Source organism: Rhinatrema bivittatum, chromosome 9 (genome assembly GCF_901001135.1).
Source record: "Rhinatrema bivittatum chromosome 9, aRhiBiv1.1, whole genome shotgun sequence".
NCBI classification, from domain to species: Eukaryota; Metazoa; Chordata; class Amphibia; order Gymnophiona; family Rhinatrematidae; genus Rhinatrema; species Rhinatrema bivittatum.
The window spans coordinates 10,671,887-10,692,631 of NC_042623.1; the positions used below are offsets into that span (position 1 = coordinate 10,671,887).

Sequence of the window (20,745 nt, forward strand, 5' to 3'; positions counted from 1 at the left end):
ACCCTCTCACAACCCCAGGGCACCGCTCAACCAAGGGAGAGAACCGAGGCTGTCGCCTTGAGCGGTGCAGCACCACAGCCAGGGCCAACCAACTCTCACCAGAGGGAGGGCAAACTCTCTCTCATCCCAGGAGCCCGCTGCAAACTGCGTTCCCCTTCATCCGGCCTAACCAGGCCTCAGCTTCCAGCACGGGAAGCACGCCCACCACGTGCTGGAGGCGGAGAATACCGGCAGGCTGGGGGGTCAGCAGGCATGTGCAGAAGGAGGGGCATCAGCGAGCCCGTGGACCTCTGTCTCCATCTGCTGGCTGGCGTGCATAACTCAGGTGTGAGCCACTGGCCTGGCTGAACACAGAGGGACTTTCTGCTCAGTGAGGGCCACCACTTACTGAATGAAGGGATCACATACTTTTTCACACAAGAATACTTATTGTTGAATTTAAAAAAATCAAAATATCATTTTTGTCTGAATTATTTATTCGGTGGGGTTATCTCCAGCTCTCTTATCAGGGTTTAGGATAGGCTCTTGTGCGTTTTGCTAAAACAAAGACCCATGCTAAGAGACTCACAACATTTTCCTCAGCACTGCAGGTATTTCCTGCTCCTGAGAGGAATTGCAAATGCTCCTTCCGTACCTGTGCTGGGCAATCCTCAGCTCCTCCTCCAGCTTCTCTACTTTCACACTCTCCTCCCTCAGACTCTGCAGAAGGCGGCTAACAGTTGCTTCTTCCGATTCCAAATAGTTCTTAGTTTCATCTGAAGATTTGCTTCTGCATAATCAAACGTGCAAGTATAAGCAGAGGTAAATTCAGAGGGATTACAAACTCTCCTGCCCCGCAGCCTCCACAAGAGACAAAAAGTCAAAACTATTGCATACTTCATGGGTATTTTCACCTCCGGGGTTTGCGTCGAGTATTGCCCCAGGAGAAACAATCGACAGAGATTGTGCCCAATTTCTCCGCATGCAGTTTTGATTATACACAACTACGTAAATTGTTTAAAATCCTGCCCTCTCCCCATCCAAGTACAAGCTCTGCAGTCCAGGGGTAAAACTACACAGATTGTTCCAACACCCTGCTGTCTGCCCACCCCAAGACTTCCTCTGCTCGCTCCCCAGGGGTAAAAACGACACACGTTCTTCAATTCCTTCCCCCCCCCCCCCAGGACTACTTCTGCAGCTCACGGGTAAAAAGTACACGCGTTCTTCAATACACTGCCCCCCTCTCTGTCCCTGGGACTACCTCTGCACACACACTAACGCTCACACTTTTATTCACTCACACACACTGTCTAACGCTCACACTTTTTTCACTCACACACACACACTGTCTAACGCTCACACTTTTATTCACTCACACACACTGTCTAACGCTCACACTTTTATTCACTCACACACGCTGTCTAACACTCACACTTTTATTCACTCACACTTTTATTCACTCACACACGCTGTCTAACACTCACACTTTTATTCACTCACACACACTGTCTAACGCTCACACTTTTATTCACTCACACAGTCCAATGCTCACACTTTTATTCACTCACACACACTAACGCTCACACTTTTTTCACTCACACACACACTGTCTAACGCTCACACTTTTATTCACTCACAGGCTGGGCAATAATCAGAGTCCATTTCCGCAGTTAAACACTGTTTTACCAGTGGAAATGCCTTTGATTACTGCCCTCCTTGTATCTAATTTAGGTTCACTGTTTACTTCCTAGAAGAAGAAGAATAGAGGTGGCACTGCAAGCTTCCCTTACACACACACACACACACACACACCCACCCACTCCACAGGACAGGTACAGCAGAGGCAGTGGCAGTGCAAGCTTCCCACACACACACACACACAGACTCAGTGCCACCACAGGACAAGTACAGCACAGGCAGTGGCAGTGCAAGCTTCCCTCACACACACACACAGACTCAGTGCCACCACAGGACAGGTACAGCACAGGCAGCAGCAGTGCAAGCTTCACACACACGCACACACACACTCTGTGCCACCACAGGACAGGTACAGCACAGGCAGCAACAGTCAGCCTCCTCCCCCCATGCTGCCTGGCCAATGGCCAATATGCTTCAACCCTGATCTAGAGACGCCACCTCTAAGGGAGCGAGACTAATTCTGTCTCACATCCACTGAATTTGTAACCTCCCCAAGACGCTGAGCATCAGCTGTTTTGGGGGTTTTGGCTGATGTGCACATCTGTCCCGCTGGTGCAGGACACAGAGCAGCACGTTATCCACTAAACAACCTGCACAAGGTAAGGACTTAATCCTTATTAAAATCAAGCTCCTCTTTTACGTCCTATACAGTGAATGTTTCTGCCACTCTGCTGACACATTGTCCCTGGGTGTCCTGTCCCTATTGTACAGGAGCAATAGGCCCAGGACAGCACTCAGTATGTGCTCTAGGGATGCACATTCGTTGGTCCGTTTGTTTCATTCGTTTTGGCGGTGTGCGCATATCTCACGAACGAAAGGTAGGCGCACAAAACTGATGGTATGCGTGTAAGTAGGCGCATACCATCAGTTTTGTGCGCCTACCTTTCGTTCGTGAGATATGCGCACACCGCCAAAACGAATGAAACAAACGGACCAACGAATGTGCATCCCTAATATGCTCAGGGCAGCATGTGCTATGTGGAAATGTGTGCCCCAGGACAGCACTTGCTATGTACTCACGTGTGCCCTAGGATAACCAACGATGTGTGCTCAGGACAGCACGTGGTATGTGCTCGTGTGGTCACCCAGGACAGCGCACGCTATGTACTCACATGTATGCCTCCAGTTCACTGGTTGTCTGCTCAGGAGTATCGTTATTTGCTTTTGAGGCATCATTCTCTTCTCTCTTCTGTGGAATTTAGAGACAGGATAAATAAGTCCTAGCATTTGGCATCCTTCCTGGAACTGTATTTTGCTTTGTCATTTACGTCATGTGACTATCACCTAGTAATTGAAATCCTCTTATTTTGTCAAGAGGATATTAAATACAAATTCCTCACTTCACTGGCGGTTGAGAATATCAATGGCTTCCATATTTTTGGAAGAAAACGAGCTCTGCTTGAGATACTCTGCATCCTGGCCGTGTCCCTGTCACACTGCCCCTAAATCTGTGTCCTCAATTAATGGTTCTCATAGTACGTTGGAGACCCAACAGGAGGGAGAGGAAATAGCTAGGCCCAAAATCCCCGAAACATGTAACTAACTGGGCGGACAATATGGCTAAAATTAATATACTCTCTGCAGTAATCATGTCTTAAATACAGTAAAATAAAAATGAGCTATAAGAAATCTCCTTTCACACAGCGGTACTATAAATCACACACCCCAGAGTGTGCCACAAACCAGATGTTTCATACCAGTCTGAACCACATCTGCTGGGCCAGTTTCCCTGCAATGCAGAATGCTGATGGATAACACCACCAGCTCTTGGGATTTAGGATACACTTAGTTATTGGGGGACTGGGAGGGGGACATTAGTACTCACCGCTATTCTGATCTCTACAAAGGAATCCTCAGAAGACCCCATGTTGACCTTGATCTGGAGCTCAGAGATGATAGCCAGCAGGTCGGCCTTCTCTGCCTGAAGCCGCATCACCTGAGCCTTCAGCTGCTCCAGCTCCTCGCGGGCCTCCTTCCAAGAAGCCACAAAAAAGAAAATTGGTTCTTAACTGATAATTTTCATTCCTGTAGTTCCACGGATCAGTCCAGACCATGGGTTATGCCTCCCTTCCAGCAGGTGGAGACAGAGAAAAACTTGAAAGGCGTCCTCACTTAACCTGGTGTGCCTCCTGCATCTCTTCAGTATACAGAGTATCAAAGCAGAATAAGACTAGCAATGAATCAAGCAAGAACAGAACTTTAAGAACAAACATACAAACATGTAACCGTAGCTTTCTTTCTTAGTATGCTGCAATAACATAACCTGAATATGCGCGTGCAGACTTTACAGATCCCCATTACCCACTCCTAGTCTTTGGGCAGGCATCTGGACTGATCCGTGGTACTACTGGAACGAAAATTATCAGGTAAGAACCAATTTTCTTTTCCCTTTGCATACCCGGATCAGTCCAGACCATGGGATGTACCAAAGCTTCCCTAAACCAGGTGGGACCTTGTGAGTCCTGCGCGCAATACGCCATTGCCAAAATCTCCGGGCGCCTGAACGTCCAAGCGGTAGTGGCGAGCAAATGTATGGAGCGTCTTCCAAGTAGCAGCTCTGCAAATCTCCTGAGGCGATACCAATTGGCATTCGGCCCATGAAGCTGCTTGGGAGCGAACAGAATGGGCCTTCAGGCCCTCAGGAACAGGTCTTCCTTTACAAATGTATGTAGATGAAATGGCTTCTCTCAACCATCGTGCAATCATAGTCTTAGACACCTTGTGACCCTTCCTGGGACCGCTCCATAGGACAAACAAATGATCTGAGAGTCTGAAAGAATTTGTGACTTCCAAGTAATGTAACAAGGAACACCGAACATCTAGCCAACGAAGCTCTCAAACATGTTGAACATCGTTCGACAAATGAGGAAAAGCCGGAAGCTCAACATATTGGCTTAAATAAAAAGATGAGACCACTTTGGGCAAAAAGGACGGAACCGTTTGGAGAGAAACTCCCAAGTCAGAGATTCTTAAAAAGGGTTCCCTACAGGAGAGAGCCTGCTAAGAAATTCAGCGAGCTGAGTATATAGCTATAAAAAACACTGTTTTCAAGGTGGGGGTCCTTCAACGTCACCGACCTAATAGGTTCAAACGGTGGATCACACAATACGCAAAGATCCAAATTAAGACTCCACGACGGACATACCGGACGGCCAGGGGACTTCAAATGCCTTACTCCTCAGAGGAAACACACATTTGGATGTGACATCACCGAGCTATCAACCTGAGTGCCTAAGGCCACCACCTGTACCCGGAGGGAGTTAAGAGACAAGCCCTTGGTTAAGCCGCATTGCAAAAACTTAACATCTGAGCAATCGTAACGTGTCTGGGAAGAATCTCTCGCTCACGACACCACGTCTCAAAAACCCTCCATACTCTAATATATGAGAGAGAGGTAGATGTTTTCCTGGCTTGTAGCAGTGTAGTGATTACCTCCTCAGAATACCCCTTCTTCCTTAATCTCCACCTTTCAAAAGCCAAGCCGCTAGACAAAAGTGAGCTGCCTGGTCGAAATATATAGGCCTTTGACAGAGAAGACGTGGAAGATGCCCGAGTTGTAGAGGGCCATCCACAGCCAGATTGATGAGATCCGCAAAACACAGACGTCAGGGCCACTCGGGAGCCACGAGGATTACCCTCCCTGGGTGGACCTCTATTCTGCAAAGCGCCTTGCCTACCAGAGGCCAAGGAGGGAACATGTACAGAACTGAGGCTAACCAGGGAAGTACTAGCGCATCGACCCCCTCTGCGGCGTGATCTCTCCTGTGACTGAAAAAGTGAGAAGCCTTGGCATTGTCCCCCCTTGCTCTGTCCGAGAGTTCCCATTCTCTGGGATCTATGCGCCTCCAACTCAGGAAGTCCGCTTGTATGTTGTCCTTCCCAGTGATGTGAGAAGCCACTAGCATTGCAAGATTTTGCTCCGCCCAGGCCATAAGTAGCTCCACCTCATCGGCTATAGCTTGACTTCTGGTACTTCCTTGACAGTTGATATAGGCCACCGTCTTCGCATTGTCGGACAGGATGCGAACCGCCTGATGGTGTATTCGGGGGGAAAATGTTGCAAGGCCAAGTGAACTGCTCTGGTCTCCAGGCGATTGATCGACCAACCGGATTCCTCTGGGGACCAGCTGCCCTGTACTGAAAGATAGTGGCAAACAGCTCCCCAGCCGGAGAGACTGGCATCCGTGGTCACCACTATCCAGTTCAGAACTTCCTGATCCACCCCTCGAGATGGGTGGTGGCTTTGCCCACACAACCTAAGACTGGACCTGGCATGATCGGTAAGTGGCAGAGGCAATTGGAAATTCTACGACTTGGGATCCCACCAGGAAAGCAATGCTCGTTGTAATGGTCTCATATGAGCAAAGGCCCAGGGAACCACCTCCAGAGTAGATGCCATCAAGCCGAGAACTTGAAGGTAGTCCCAGGCTCTGGGCAGCGGGAGTGCCAACAAGCGACGAACTTGCCCCATCAATTTTTTCTTTCAGTCCGTTGGGAAAAAAACCTTCCCGACCGAGGAGTCGAACCGGGCTCCCAGAAATTCCAATGTCTGAGAGGGGACAAGATTACTCTTGGCCTGATTGATTACCCAGCCTAGGGATTCCAAGAGAGTGGTCACCTTGTGGATCGCTTCCACACAGCATTCCCTTGACTTCGCCCTGTTGAGCCAATCGTCCAGGTAGGGATGAATGAGGAGGCCTCGTCTCCGGAGGGACGCCGCCACAACCACCATGACTTTGGTGAATGTACGGGGTGGGGTTGCGAGACCGAACGGCAGAGCGCAGAATTGGTAATGCATTCCCAGGACCATGAAGCGAAGGAACTTTTGATGATCTTCGCGGATGGGAATGTGCAAGTATGCCTCCATCAGATCCAGAGAAGCCAGGAATTCTCTCTTGTGTACAGCCGCAATGACTGAACGCAGAGACTCCATGAGAAAGTGTGGCACCTTGACAGACTTGTTTACCTTCTTGAGGTCCAAAATTGGCCGGAAGGATCCCTCCTTCTTTGAAACTACAAAGTAAATGGAGTACCTTCCTTTCCTCCAGTGTTCTGGAGGAACTGGCTTTACCGCTCCCAGAACTAGGAGACGTTCGAGAGTCTGACGCACAATCTGCTATATGACTTGTGGACCGCATGGATATATTAAGTAGAAGTCATTTAAAACTAATCAGAGAACGTTCTTTTTCACTCAACACACAATTAAACTCTGGAATTTGTTGCCAGAGGATGTGGTTAGTGCAGTTAGTGTAGCTGGGTTTAAAAAAGGATTGGATAAGTTCTTGGAGGAGAAGTCCATTACCTGCTATTAATTAAGTTGACTTAGAAATAGCCACTGCTATTACTAGCAACAGTAACATGGGATAGACTTAGTTTTTGGGTACTTGCCAGGTTTCTTATGGCCTGGATTGGCCTCTGTTGGAAACAGGATGCTGGGCTTGATGGACCCTTGGTCTGACCCAGTATGGCATGTTCTTATGTCTCTGAGAGGCCGAGCAAATTCCAAAGTGTAGCCTCGTTCTATTATGCTTAGCACCCACTGATCAGAAGTAATTCTGGCTCATGCCTCGTAAAACTGGGTCAGGCGACCCTACCCGAGGGGAACCGGCCCCATCTCATTGTGTAGTCTTGGAGGCGAGAGAGGAGGAAGGACCCCCCTCTCGAGAAAGGACGAGAACCAAGCTTGGTTCCTGGCCAACGATTGCCGCTGTCTGGCCATTTGCATGTTCTGCCGAACCCTCCGCTGCCCCCAAAAACGAGAGCGGGAGGATGAAAAACCTCTGGAGAGTTTCGGTCCGTCTTCTGGTAACTTGTGAACTTTGTTCTCACCCAGGGACTTTATCAACTGCTTCAAATCATCCCCGAATAAAAAACCACCTTTAAACGGAATAGCTCCAAGCTGAGCTTTGGAGGAAACATCCGCTGACCAGTTGCGGAGCCACAAAAGCCACCTTGCCAACACTGCCGACGACACGGTGCGAGAGGAGGTGCGGAGCAGGTCATACAGTGCATCCGCCCCATATGTCACCGCAGCTTCCAAATTCTGCGCCTACTCGGACTCTCCCGGAGGAAGAACTCTAGACGTCAGCAATTGCTGGACCCAGCACAGGCTCGCACGCAGCATATAACTGTTACACACCGCCGCCCAGATACCCATGGCCGACACCTCAAAAATGCGCCTAAGCAGGACCTCCAGCTTGTGGTCCTGAAGATCCTTGAGAGCCGCCGAGCCAGCGACTGGGATAGTGCTCCGCTTGACAACAGCCGAAACTGAAGCGTCTACCTTAGGGGACCGCAGGAGCTCCAGAAACTCATCCAATAACGGATAAAGCTTATCCATGGCTCGACCAACCCGCAAACCAGCATCCGGAGCATCCCACTCCCTGGTCAGCAGCTGTAGAAGCATGGGGTGGAAAGGAAAAGCCCGGGTCGGCGTTCGCAATCCCGCCAGGACCGGGTCCACCGTGTCCTGCGGCGGAGCCTGCGGGGGAAGTCGCACTCCAAGCTCAGAAAGAACTGCAGGAATAAGGGGGTTCTAATTCCTCTTTCTGGAACAGATGGACCACCTTAGGGTCATCTCCATCCAAGGGGTTCTGTTTCCCCTGGTCATCATCCAATCCCCCCCAGTGAGGGGGGGGGGGGGAGGAGAGGCCGCACTGCCCGGAACCACCGGAGCGGCTGAGCCTCCCGAAGCCACAGCACCTTTTAACTTCGCGACCCGTAGAGACGCGGACACATCCATGCGCTTGGCTACCTTGGGGGACGGTCCCTGCACAGCAGCTTGTGGAGACCTGGAAGCCAAAAATGCTTTATGCCCAAGGAGGACAAAATCTAAAGAACAGAAATCAGAATCAACGTCCTGTCCTCCTGGTCCTGATCTAAAGTATCCTCAGGACTGGCAGGGACCACCCCCGTAGCCCTTGCCTGAGCTGCTGCAAAGGTGTTTAAGGTGGCTGCCGTCCCTGCACAGAGGGGAAACGGATCAGCCGGAAGCGATCAGAGCGTTTCTGAGCCCCTCGAGGCTTGGCTAATGCTGCAGACCCTGAAAGAGAGCTGCCTTCCCCCTCCAGGTAGGCAGCGGGAGCAAACACCGGCCCTAGAAAGCCACGCGGACGATTCTCCACGTGCCACGCACAGAGATGGCCACGGCATCGGGGGGGGGGGGGGGGGGAGGAGCGGCCCAAAACACGTGAAAAACACGGCGAAATTCATTAAAAAACGCGGTGTTTCAGATGGGGAGGGGTCCTGGATTGCAGCAGAGCAAAAGAGAAAATTTTTGAAAAATTTCGATTTTTTTTTTCAAAATGTTCAGAATCAGCCCGGGGTAAGAAAGGGACTGGACCACCAGTAATCTCTTCCCCAGCACCTTACCTGGCTGGAGCCCCATGGAGTTTCCAACCCCAGCTCTAATAACCTGCCACCAGAGAGGATGACCCCCAGGATCTCACAACCCTCCCCTGGAGAAGAGCTTCTCTCTCTCTTTTTTTTTTTTTTTTTTTTTTAATCTTGCTTGATTCAAAACTTATAGCTAGTTTACTCTTAATTAATTTCAAGGGATAGCCTACACCCCAGAAACAGGGCAAGGCTGCAGGGTTTGCACCACCTCCATCTGCTGGAGACAGAGAAATACTGAAGGGATGCAGGAGGCTCACCAGGTTAAGTGAGGACGCCACCTTTCAAGTTCTTCTCTGTCTCCACCTGCTGGAAGGGAGGCAGTGTTCCCTGTCTGGAGACGCCCGTGACCAGCCAGTCGTCCGGATAGGGAAAGACTTGCATACGCTGCCTTTACAGATGTGCAGCCACTGCCACAAGGCACTTCATGAAAACATGGGGTGCGGACGCCAGTCCACACCAGGTTAAGTGAGGACGCCCTTCAAGTTCTCTGTCTCCACCTGCTGGACGGGAGGCATAAGCCATGGTCTGGACTGATCGGGTACATATAGGAACTGTCCCCAGGCCCCTGAAGAGGGTATAGCACATGACCTGATCATCACCAGCACCACAGCGCAGGAGACCTGCCCGGCTCCACAACCCCTGAGGAAAATGCCTGCCCACAAGCCACCACCCCAAATGGTGTCTTCCTTAGGCAGGTGCACAATGTGGGCCAGTGGCAGAAAGAGGGACTGGGGTCAGGCGCACAGGCCCTCCCTCCTCTCCATACCAGCTCTCTCCCGAAGTGAGGAAACCTGCCGAGTCCTTCCCTGGGCAGAGATGGGGCAGGCCGCCAGTGATTAATGAAATGCCGCTGGAAGCCGTGCAGAACGATAATGCGTGCACGCTGATTACATGCACCCCAATATGGGGGAAAATCCTCGCCCTCTGAAAAATAAAAGTCAACCCTTCCCCGGATAGATCTTATTCCGTAAATTTAGCGGCATGAAATCTTTGAAGAACTTGGCCATGGACGTGCAATAACGCAAAGAGTCCGAGCCAACAAATGGCGACCTTCACCCAGGCAAAACGCAGCCGCATGCATCCTGGGGGGGACCAGCGCTCCACGCACCTCTCTCTCTTTCTGACTCTGAAGGTCTCTCTTCAGCTGCTCGTTCTCGCTGCTGACCTCACACAAGCGCTGTTGGGCCGCCCGGAACTTGGACTCATAAAGCTCCCGCTCCTCCATCTGCTTCCCCCGCCAGACAGAGAGCTCCTCGAAACGGCCTTTCATGGCCTGGTTATTCTGCCTCATGGCCTCTACAAGAGGTGGAGAAAAGACATCTCAAGACATCTTCAAACGTTGCCTTCAAAAGCATCTCAGAAGCTTTGGGCTGATCTCAAGGACCACAAACATCCAAAGCACTCAAGCACTGACTTGGTTCACCAAGGCCCAGAACCAAATAGCACTTCCCCCACTCCCCCCCCCAGTAATGTGCTTGCACCCAACTCAAGTATCTTCCAGTGCATGGTCGGAGCAACTTCAAGAAAACCTCTCTTCTTCTCGTGCCGGGGAGGCTGCAGACTTTATTATATGGTTATAGTTGGAAATTAACACACAAAGGGAGAAAAAAATCAAGAAATACCTCATTCCCAAAGCTCTATCTAAACATTCAGGAACAGACCCCCAAGTCCCCTTTGCGCAAGGCTCAGCCTGTTTCCCAACCCTTGGCCTCTCTCTCCAGCGCCGGTTTCAGGCCACGCATTATTTCCCTAAGTCACCTAACCTCAAGGTCGCCGGGGACAGGTAAGCAACCGGGGTGAGGGTGCAACCTCACCTGGAGGGGGAGAGATCTAGCTTTGAAGGGTGTCCTCCCTCTGTCCAAAGCCCCAGACAGTCTTCCTCAGTTCCAAGGCTTTGATCATAGGGGGGGGGGGGTTCCCTTCCCACCACAGCTTCTCACTTACTACAGGGTCCTGGCGTCCATCCACTCTCAATACAGTCTCGTGAGCTCCAAACCCTGCCTGCTCCCGGAGGCTCCTCACCTGTGAGCTCAGCCAGGTCCTTATTCACTGCTTCTCCCCCTGCAATGTCTTCATTATCTGAGGGTCCCAGACCGCACCCCCTCCCCCTTTGTATTAGGAAATCTCTCAGCTCAGCAGATCTTCTGAGCCTGCACTGGGTCTCACTCTAGGCCTTGCTATTATGGGATGTGTGCCTCTTTACACTTTGCGGATCAGAATCTGTGATAAAACTTCTACAGTACTTTTCATCCTAGAGGGACCCCAAAAATTGCAACATTTCTAAAATATGCCTTCCCGTGCACCCCCAGTCCAGGCATGCTCACACCTGAGGTGTGAAAGGCGTGACCCTACCTGACCCTGCAGCAATCACATGCCGGCGGCAGGAGGAAGGAGGTGAGTTGGCAACTTCGTCAGATCGCCCCCCCGCCAATGAAGCCAACGTGAACGCTCGATCCCTGGGCAAAAACGCCTGGGCTTCAGCAGTGTCGAACCTGGCACCTGTGAAATTCAGATGTGAAGACGGGAGCAGCTGGGACTTGGGGGAATTGATTAAAAACCCCAAGTTCTCCAAGATCCGAATGGTGACCCGTAGGGACTGCAGTGTCCCCTGTCTGGAGACGCCCTTGACCAGCCAGTCGTCCGGATAGGGAAAGACTTGCACACGCTACCTTCACAGATGTGCAGCCACCGCCGCAAGGCACTTCATGAAAACGTGGGGCGCGGACGCCAGTCCGAAGGGCAGTACCCTGTACAGAAAATGGTGTTCGCTCACCACAAACCGGAGGTATTTCCGGTGAGTGCGGGCGATCCCTATGTGAGCATCAGCATCTTCTAGGTCGAGGGAGCAAAGTCAGTCCCCCTGGTGGAGAAGGCGAATAAGGGCGAGACCATCGTGAACTTCTCCCGTGTGAGGAACTTGTTCAAGGCCCTCAGATCCAAAATTAGGCGAAGGCCTCCCGTTCTCTTCGGGATAAGGAAATACCTGGAGAAGAATCCGCTTCCCCACTGACCGGGAGGTATGGGCTCGACCGCTCTGGCCATTGTTAGGGTGGAGAGCTCCTCGAGAAGATGGACACGGGGGAGAGTCCAGTGGGGTCTCCTGGAAATGTAACCTGTACCCCTGGAGGATGATGGAGAGGACCCACCGATCTGAGGTGATGGCTCTCCAATGGTCCGCCAAGGACGTGAGCCGACCTCTGACCGGAAGACCCATCGCTGGCTTAAACTTCCTCGCAGCCAGTCAAAAATCTGTGGCAGGAATCTGCTGAGGTGCTGGCTGAGTTCCGGGGGTACGCTGTTTTCTAGGACAGGACCTCGGTCCAGGCCACTGAGGTCATGCCCTGCTTGCCGGAGGACAGTATTTCCTTGGACGGTAGAATGGCTATCAAGGACCCTGCCTCGAGGATTTTTTGCCTGAGGACTGGGGGTCCGAGGGGCTTTCAGTTAGATGTTGAAAGGTCTCATGATGATCTGAGTTGCTCTACTGCCTCCTTGATTTTGTCACCGAAGAGATTCTCTCCAGTACAAGGTAGGTCAGTAATACGGCCCCATACCTCAGGCCGGAGATCAGAGGTCCTTAGCCAGGCCATACGACAAGCCCCAATACTTGCCACGGCCACTCTTGTCGCTGTTTCAAAGACATCATACGCAGATCAAACTTTATGTTTGTCGCATTCCAGTCCCTTCTGCACAACTTTTAGGAAATTCTCCTGAAATTGTTGAGGGAGGCGGTCTGTCATATCCTGCACCTACTTCCAGAGATTTCTGGAATATTGGCCCATATTTAACTGGTAGTAAGCAATGCGGGCTGCCAACATGGAGCCTTGGAAGACCTTGTGGCCTAGGGCATCTACAGCCTTGTGCTCATGCCCTGGGGAGGGGGGTGGAGGCATGGGTGCGGGACCTTTTTGCTTTTATTTTTAAGGGCGGACTCCACTACCACAGATTGGTGTGGGAGGTGGCGCCTCTCGAACCCGGTAGAAGATTGCACCAGGTACACTGCGTCGGTCTTCCTGTTCACCGGAGGGACCGAGATTGGCTGTTCCCAAAGTCTGCTAACCAAGTCCTTAAAGATATTGTGGACTGGGACCATGACTACTTCTTTAGGAGCATCAAGAACTGAAGGATCTTCAGCACCTTGTTCCTGGAGTCCTCTTCAGTGAGTAGCTGGAAAGAGACCGACTCCGCCATTGCTCTTACAAAACCTGTGAATGTCAGGTCCTCTGGAGGAGTGGGTTCTGAAGGTAGATCCTCGGAGTCCTCAGAGGAAGAGGCGGAAGGCTCATCTTCTCACAAGTCGTATGAGGCGTTAATTTCACTCCCTGGCGACGCTAGTGGGGAGCATGAAGCACAAACTTGGGCCAGGGTGACGAGGGCAGCGATAGCCCTATAGGCACACTCGGCCCCGGGGGCACTATGGTTACTGAGGGCATCGACGGAGTCACGGGCGCCAGTAACCTGAGGCTTGGTGGCCATGGAATCGGTTAAAGAGGATGTACCACCGGAGCAGATGGCCTTTCCTCATCAGAGGAATCTTTAATGGGAATCGTTTCCGACTGTGGTCTCACCGGTACCCCTCGTGGTAGTGAGGGCTCCTGGGGTATCAGCATGGGTTGCGTCGGCAGTGCACCGAGGAGGAGGTCTAAGTGCTCCAGCAACGGTGCTAGCATGGATGGTGCAGGCTCCAGCGGCAACGGTAGCAGAGAGGGGGCCTGCGGCTCGATACCCTGTAGGGCTCGCCCCACCGCCAGACGCACCCTGTGCTCCAACTCCTCAGATGCTGTCAATGACAGTACAGCTTGAGGAGGCGGAGTGACCTGATTCCCCTGGACATGGACGCTTGCATTGCTTATGCATATCACTAAATGCGTGTTTTCCTGTACAAGTTGCCAGATACAGAAAGCTGACGCACATTCCGGCTGAATTGTACAGCAGAGAAATGTTTAGTCTGTAACCATCCGAATCCTGCTTTGGCTGTAATTGTTTATTTGTTGCACACATTTCCAACAAGAAGAGAGTTTAAAGTGTGTTAGAGTAATGTCACAATCAATCCTGCATATCTTATGCTACATTTTATCTGTATGAGCAGGAAACAGCTTATAAATTGTCCGATACACTTCTCTATTATTTGTCTTACCTGTATAAGAACCAATAAATCTCCCAAGCAGGGCAGTGTGACGAGAGATTTTGGCGGGACACCCAGTAGGTTCAATCGGTACCCTTGATGGACGATGGACAGAATCCACTGGGCCATCGATTCGTAAAGAACCGTAGCCTGCCAGCATCTCGGGTACAGGAGGCTGGCTCATGCTCCCTATGATCCAGTCAAAACCTTATCCCAGGATTTGGCTGGGGGGCTTGGGAGCTCGCTGCTGCCTGGGATGGCCATGAGAGATCACCCTCTGCAAACGGGAGCGAGGGGCCGGAGGATAGTGCTTCCTCTGGTGGTAGAAAGACCTCCTCCCGGATGAGGAGAGCGGGTCCAAAGTGCTAGCGGAGCGATGCTAGAGGGCCTCGTGGTGATCCTGCAACTGGGCCACCTGCGCACAGCAGGTCAGCGAGCGTTTCCTGTACCTCCGGTCAGAGATCAGAGGCCTGCAGCCGTGCCATTCTGCAGGCACCGATTCCCGCTGCAGAGACTCTCACTGCCAGCTCGAAATCCTCACAGGTTGAACGAACCTCGTGTTTTCCATGCTCAGGCCCTGACGCACCAGCGATAAGAAGGTGTCTTGCTGCTGCAGAGGCACTCACTCGGCCGCCTCCTGCACCTGCTTCCAGAGATTTCATGAGAATTGGCTCCTGTAGAGCTGGTAGGAGGCAATGCGGGCGATGAGCATGGCCCCCTGAAATACTTTCCTCCCAAGAGCGTCCATCGCTCTGTGATCCTTCCCCGGGGGCGCCGAAGCATGGGTCTAAGAGTGCTTGGCCCACTTGAGAGAAGATTTAACCACCATTGATTGGTGTGCCAAGAAACACTTTTGAAATCCAGTAGCCTGTTGGATGAGTTAAACCCCATCCGCCTTCCTGTTTACAGGAGGTTATGTGAGGGGGTGCTCCCAGATCCTCAGCAACTCCTTAAAGATCTTGTGCACCGGGACCCGCAACGATCTCCTTAGGAGCCTCCACAAACTGGAGGATTTCCAGCATCTTCTGCCTGGTGTCCTCCTCCATCATCAACTGAAAAGGGATGGCCTCAGCCATCACCCTCACAAAACCTGTGAAGGTCAGGTCCTCAGGTGGAGATCTCCTTCGTTCCTCTGGAGGAGAAGGTTCTTCTGGGAAACCCTCAAATTCCTCGGAGGAGGATTCTGCAGAGTCATCCTCCCAGGGGTCATATGGGGCCTCATCCTCACTGTAATCTACAAGGGATGGGACCCTAGGTGCTCGGCTTTCACCACAAGCCTGGGCAGCGGTAGTACCAGTTCCGGCCCCAGTAAACCTGCAGGCCTCGGTGCCCCTGCCGGCCTTGATGGAGCTTCTTCCTCGGAGGAGCCGGTAATGAGCACCGCATTGGTCGGTGGAAGCATTGGTGTCCCACCAGGCATCGATGACCTCCCAGGAACAGACACCAACTAGGTCGGTAACACACCAGTGAGCACACTGAGCCGTTCCAGCAGCGGTTCCAGCAGGGAGAGAGTAGGTATCGGCGGTCGGTGCTACCTGCTCGATGCCCCGCAGGGCCTGCTAGATCGCCAGCTGGACTCCATGCTCCAACTCCTTCTCAAAAGTTGCCAATGCTAAAACCGACTGGGAGGCAGGAGGGGTTGCCAGACCTTCCTCGGATCCCAGGGGTGGATCAGCAATTGACACCAGGACCAGTGGAGAATGTCGAAGACCCCCAGCATCGATGGAGGATGGGCACTCCTCGCCGCGGGGTCACTTTGGGGGCATCATGGCATGCGCTGGCGCCATCCCAAGCTTGGCACCATGCATCGAAGGTGACCGGTGCCAATGCTTCCTCAGAGCTCGGCCTGGTCTTTCCCTGGTGCCGAAGTCAACAACAATGAACCCAACGTCCTTGACCTGGAAGAGACTGACAGGGGCCGGTCTGTGGCGCCCCAATCCACCAGTGGCATCAATGGAACCGATGGCCCCGCCAATGTTGATGGCTCGATGTACATCGGTGCAGCTCCAAGGTCCTTGGGCGTCGATGTCGATAGCTTGGACTTCCTCGACCTGAAGAGCTTCTCCATCTTATTGAGTCAAGCATGACATCACTTTGGGGTCATCTAGTCGCATAAGCGGTAACCCTGGACGTCATGCGATGCCCCCAGGCAAAGGATACACGTCATGTGGGTCCGCGATGGACATGGTCCTGGGGCACTGGGCGCATGGACAGAAACCGTATGAGGCCATGGCGATAAGAATAAAGAGAAAAAAAACGAGGGACGCTGACGGCGAGCGATCAATGCTGGCAGGCACCAAGGCACCACCACCACAGAGGGAACGGAGCAAAAATAAAGTTACTGAACCTCAGAAAAACCTGACTGAGAGGCTAAGGGGATCAAAGAGAGACCCGCATCGAAGAATCACATGAAAAAAAAACAAAAAATGAAAAGTTTTCTAAGGCAATTTCCTAAGAAAAAGCCACAAGCTCACTTCACTGCGAGGAGAAAGCTCCGTGGGAAGGAAATAAAAAGAAAAACGAGATTGAAGAGGGACACCGCGTGGACGCGAGGTATAGGACACGCTGGGCATGCTCAGTGTGCACAAAGTTCCAGAAACTGTGACGTACGTTTTCCGTGCCGGGCTCCATCTGATGACGTCACCCATGTGCGAGGGCTGGCGTCCTGCTGTCCTAGGAGAACCTGGATACCCTGAGCTTACTGGAGGACCAGGAACCGAGTCGGCCTTGTCATGTTTGCTTTGATACTGGGGGCCGGGCGCTGTCCCTGCTGCGTGCTCTACAGGAGTGCACAGCTCATGTTTACACCCTCGAAGGTGAAGATGCTCTGCGTACCCTGCTATCCAGGAATAAACCCTGCACTGAACAAGCGAGAGAAGTGCGGTCTCAGTGACTCCGGCTAGGGACCAGACGCGTGGCCCACGGTTTCAACGCCGTTCGCTCAGACTGGCGGTTTAGAGCCCAAGGCAAGTCTGAGCCCAGAAAGTGCTGTCCCCGGCAAAGTTCCCTGGTTGTGCGGCAGAGACATCTCCCCTCCAGGCTGCGTTTCCTCCCCTGGTCATGTCGGGCACTAGACTGACAGATCGGTAATCGGCTAGATAAGGGAGGATGGGATCTACACCTGGGCCTCGCCACAGCTGCCGGAGGCCTGGAAGTAGTTGGCAGAGCTCTTACAGCAGTGGTGGCGCTGGAGGAAGCGGGACCCTGCGACGCAGCGGTGGAGGAGCGCCGCCAGAACACTGCGAAGGAGAGGCAAAATCATCCTTGCATTCTGCCAGCGTCACTGGGATTCTGGGTCCATCAGCACCAGATTTTCTGACAATTTTTTTCCTCAAGGAGGCACTTCCAGGAAGCAGCATCCTCCCTTCCCCCTCCATGGTCCATATCAAAGAGGTGCAGCAGGCTGGAAATTTCGAATTAATTACATTTTATAATCAAGAAGCACAGCGAACACAAAACTAAATTTTCCTCACAAATGACTTTGTTTCAAGATACCATTAAAAATGTTACTGGCCCAATACATGCACAGATGAACTCGCGTTAAAGTCACAACTCCTCTTTGGGTACTTTTTAACATCAAAAGTGTGCACGTAATTCCAACTCTCCCCTCCCCCGCCCCCAGAACCCTCTGCAGTTCGCATGACTGAGTTGCGTGTGCAGCGTTACACGCACAGATCCCTGTTCTACATTGCAAGATCCACTTGCACAGAGAAAACCAGATTCATGCATGGAACAAATCAAAACATTAGCAATTCTTGTTATAAACCAAAGAAGAGAAACCAAGGCAGGCGCTGCCGGGCACTTAGCATGCTGAACTGGGATTTTGTGACGTGTTTGCTGAAAGGCAGACAGCCATCTGAGCACGTCCATACGGACAGCAGCAATCACACACACTGCTTGCCATTTTTTTTATTAAAGATTTTCAGTAGCATCCCCAGCCAAGCTCTGCGGTGTTGAGGACTCCTCCTATCCAGGCAAACCACTGAAATAGCAAACCTGGCTTATCAAATCCCTCCTGGGAATGCTGGATGCAGGCCTCAGCAACGCAAACCAGAAACCAGACTGCTAGGATGAGCAGGTGACTCCAGGTCATTGTGAACAGGCCAGACCAGTCCCAGTGTTATCTTATTACAAGCAGTGCTGATTTCCCTGGGGGAGGGGGGGGGGGCAGGAAAACAGGTTAACAAATCTGTATTAGTACTTGGTTAGGAATTTAAAATAAAAAAATATCAGTCCCTGGGGACCCTTTTGCACAATCCCTGCAGGGTTTTATTTTACTTTCGTACACATTCCGCACCATAAACCCGAGCGGAGTCGCAAAAGCTGTATAAAGAGGGAGATGCCACGGCAGCCAGTTCTACAGATCCCAATCAACATGCTCTAAAGAGAGGCAAGATCTAACTGTTCATTCAAGGTTTGAAAGAAGTAATGCATGCAAAAGAGAAAAGTCCCTGTCCAGATCTCCAAAAGAGTTCTTTCACCTTTCAACTCGTTGTTCTCCAGAATGAGCTCGTTAATCTGCTGGATCATGTTTTCTGGGGTAATCACGCCCAGCGTGGGGTTGGTCAGGTTGGGGGGTCCGTTTGCCATCTCACCGTTCTCAGTAGGATTCTTTACCGGGCAGTGTGACATAGCCGCAGCTGCACCTAAACAAAACAAAGGGAGACGGTGAATGTCAGAAGTCACCGACCAAAAAAACTTGATCCAGAGATCTGGAGGCACTGATTCATATCCCAGTCCTGCTGCAGGGGGGGCCCTGCTTCAGACATTCTCCAGTGAAGCAAATCCGCTTTTCTCCCGGTCATTCGCAGTTTTGATACATGTAAAGTTGCCGTGCCCAAAATCTTATCTGAATACCAAAGAGAGCCAGTGTAACCTGTTCCTAGGGCCCTGCTGCTACCTCCTGAGTAGCAGCTTTTAGAAAGCACCCAGGGATCACAATCACCACACAGGGCAAGCGGTGATTCAATTCCCTATCATGAGTGCATGCTGTAAAACAAAATTATTGCAAGTAATACAATACTAAGAGCAATGCATCACACAGATATCCAGTGCCAGTAAGAAGGACAGCAGCCCAGCCCCCAGATCTCCTCTGCTGATTGGTCATTGGGGCAGAGGCTCTAAAAGATCCATTTTGGGTGGTTCAACCCCCTGCTATGATTGAAAATTACTATTTTGGTCTTAGGTAAACGTAGCCAGCAGAGTAGGAGGGTGGAAAGGTAAGGGTTAAGGATGAGCGCAGCATGGCTGGGCCTGGACACAGCTACTTTGGTGGGTGCCCTTGAATTCACTTTTCTGGTTAGGGCTGCACATGTGGCCCTTGCACACAGAGACCTGGATTTGCCAGCTGAGTCTGTGTTGCCTCCCAGTGTGGCTGAATGTCACACTCAGCACAGGAGGGCCTGCTTCCTGCTCCAAACCCGAGAACAGGAAGGGACAGGGCGAAGGAAAACTGCTCCTCTCCCTATGCCGGCCCTGCGGGAGGAGGCCGCAGCACAGCGGGAAGTCTCCCTGCTCCCACCTGTCTCTCAGGGACTTAGGGGCAGAGCAAAGAAGGCGGTGCTGAGAAGGGACGCTCTGCTGGCTCTCATCAGGGGAGGGGGGCGAGAGAATCAACAGGGCCTGGGGGCAGCAAAAGTATAAATCCGGCACCGAGGGTGAGCCCTTGTTATTGGACTTAAGGGACCCATCAGGGCAGGGGGGAGAACGCTGCTGCCCAGGAATGGTAGAGATGGGGAGAGAAAAGTAGTGGTGGTGAGGAGGAGGAGGCAAGCGGAGGATGGGTGTAATAGTGCTGAAGAGGAAGCAGGGGTGGGGGTGGGGGTGGCAGGCAGTGCTTGCAGAGAAGGCTGACGATAGGGAGGGGGGAGAGCTGGGGGCGGAGTCACAACCCGGGAGAGGCTGCACCAGGCCTCAGCCCCCTCTGGCCAGTGGCCACTTTTCTGTTCTGAGCAGCCCAAACTCGGTCCAGTGTAAGCGGGTCCGGTCAGACCTTAGTGGGAGCGGAGGGCAGCGCGGCTCCGCTTTCACTTTCGCTTCCCGGCGGAACAGGCCCGACCTCCCCCTCCGACCCGCAACTCACCGTCCCGAGCCTGATCCCGCCACCCCTCGCGCGCGCGCGCTCCGCGGCCCAGTCCAGACCTCTCGGGGCTTCCGACTCCGGGAGGCGCCGCTCCGCCCCTTCACTGACGTCACCAGCGGGGAAACCCCCGGCTCCGAGGCTGGGAGCTTCTTCCTGATCCAGAGTCCTCAGTATGCACCTACACGACCCATCCCCCCCAATCCAGATGTGCTCAGCATTTACCTGCACCAGCCCCAATCCAGATGTGCTCAGTATGTACCTGCCCCTGCCCCTATTCCAGACGTGCTCAATAGGTGCCTGCCCTGTCCCCACTCCAGATGTGCGCTGCAATTACCTGCACCATCTCCATTTCAGATGGGCTCAGCATTTACCTGCACCTGTCTCCATTTCAGATGTGCTCCATGTGTACCAGCATTAGTCCCCACTCCAGATGTGCTCAGCATTTACTGCTTTCTCTCCTTTAAAG

The 20,745-nt window shown here is 52.3% G+C and overlaps 1 protein-coding gene across 2 annotated transcripts in view; it reads right to left on the reverse strand.

Annotated features, from left to right (window-relative positions):
• The window catches only part of OPTN (optineurin), a 72,241-nt gene extending 51,847 nt beyond the window's left edge, over window positions 1-20,394 (reverse strand). The window contains exons 1-6 of one of the 2 annotated variants that reach the window (XM_029615370.1): window positions 20,280-20,394; window positions 18,679-18,843; window positions 10,181-10,368; window positions 3,503-3,649; window positions 2,790-2,866; window positions 635-769 (exon numbers count right to left, since the gene is read on the reverse strand). In XM_029615370.1, coding sequence (XP_029471230.1) covers window positions 635-769; window positions 2,790-2,866; window positions 3,503-3,649; window positions 10,181-10,368; window positions 18,679-18,829 — 698 coding nt within the window. In that variant the 5' untranslated portion in view covers window positions 18,830-18,843; window positions 20,280-20,394. Of the gene's footprint in view, window positions 1-634; window positions 770-2,789; window positions 2,867-3,502; window positions 3,650-10,180; window positions 10,369-18,678; window positions 18,844-20,088; window positions 20,242-20,279 lie in introns of those variants that run through there. The other variant, XM_029615371.1, reaches the window with a different exon arrangement.
• Between the last annotated feature and the right edge of the window lie 351 nt (window positions 20,395-20,745).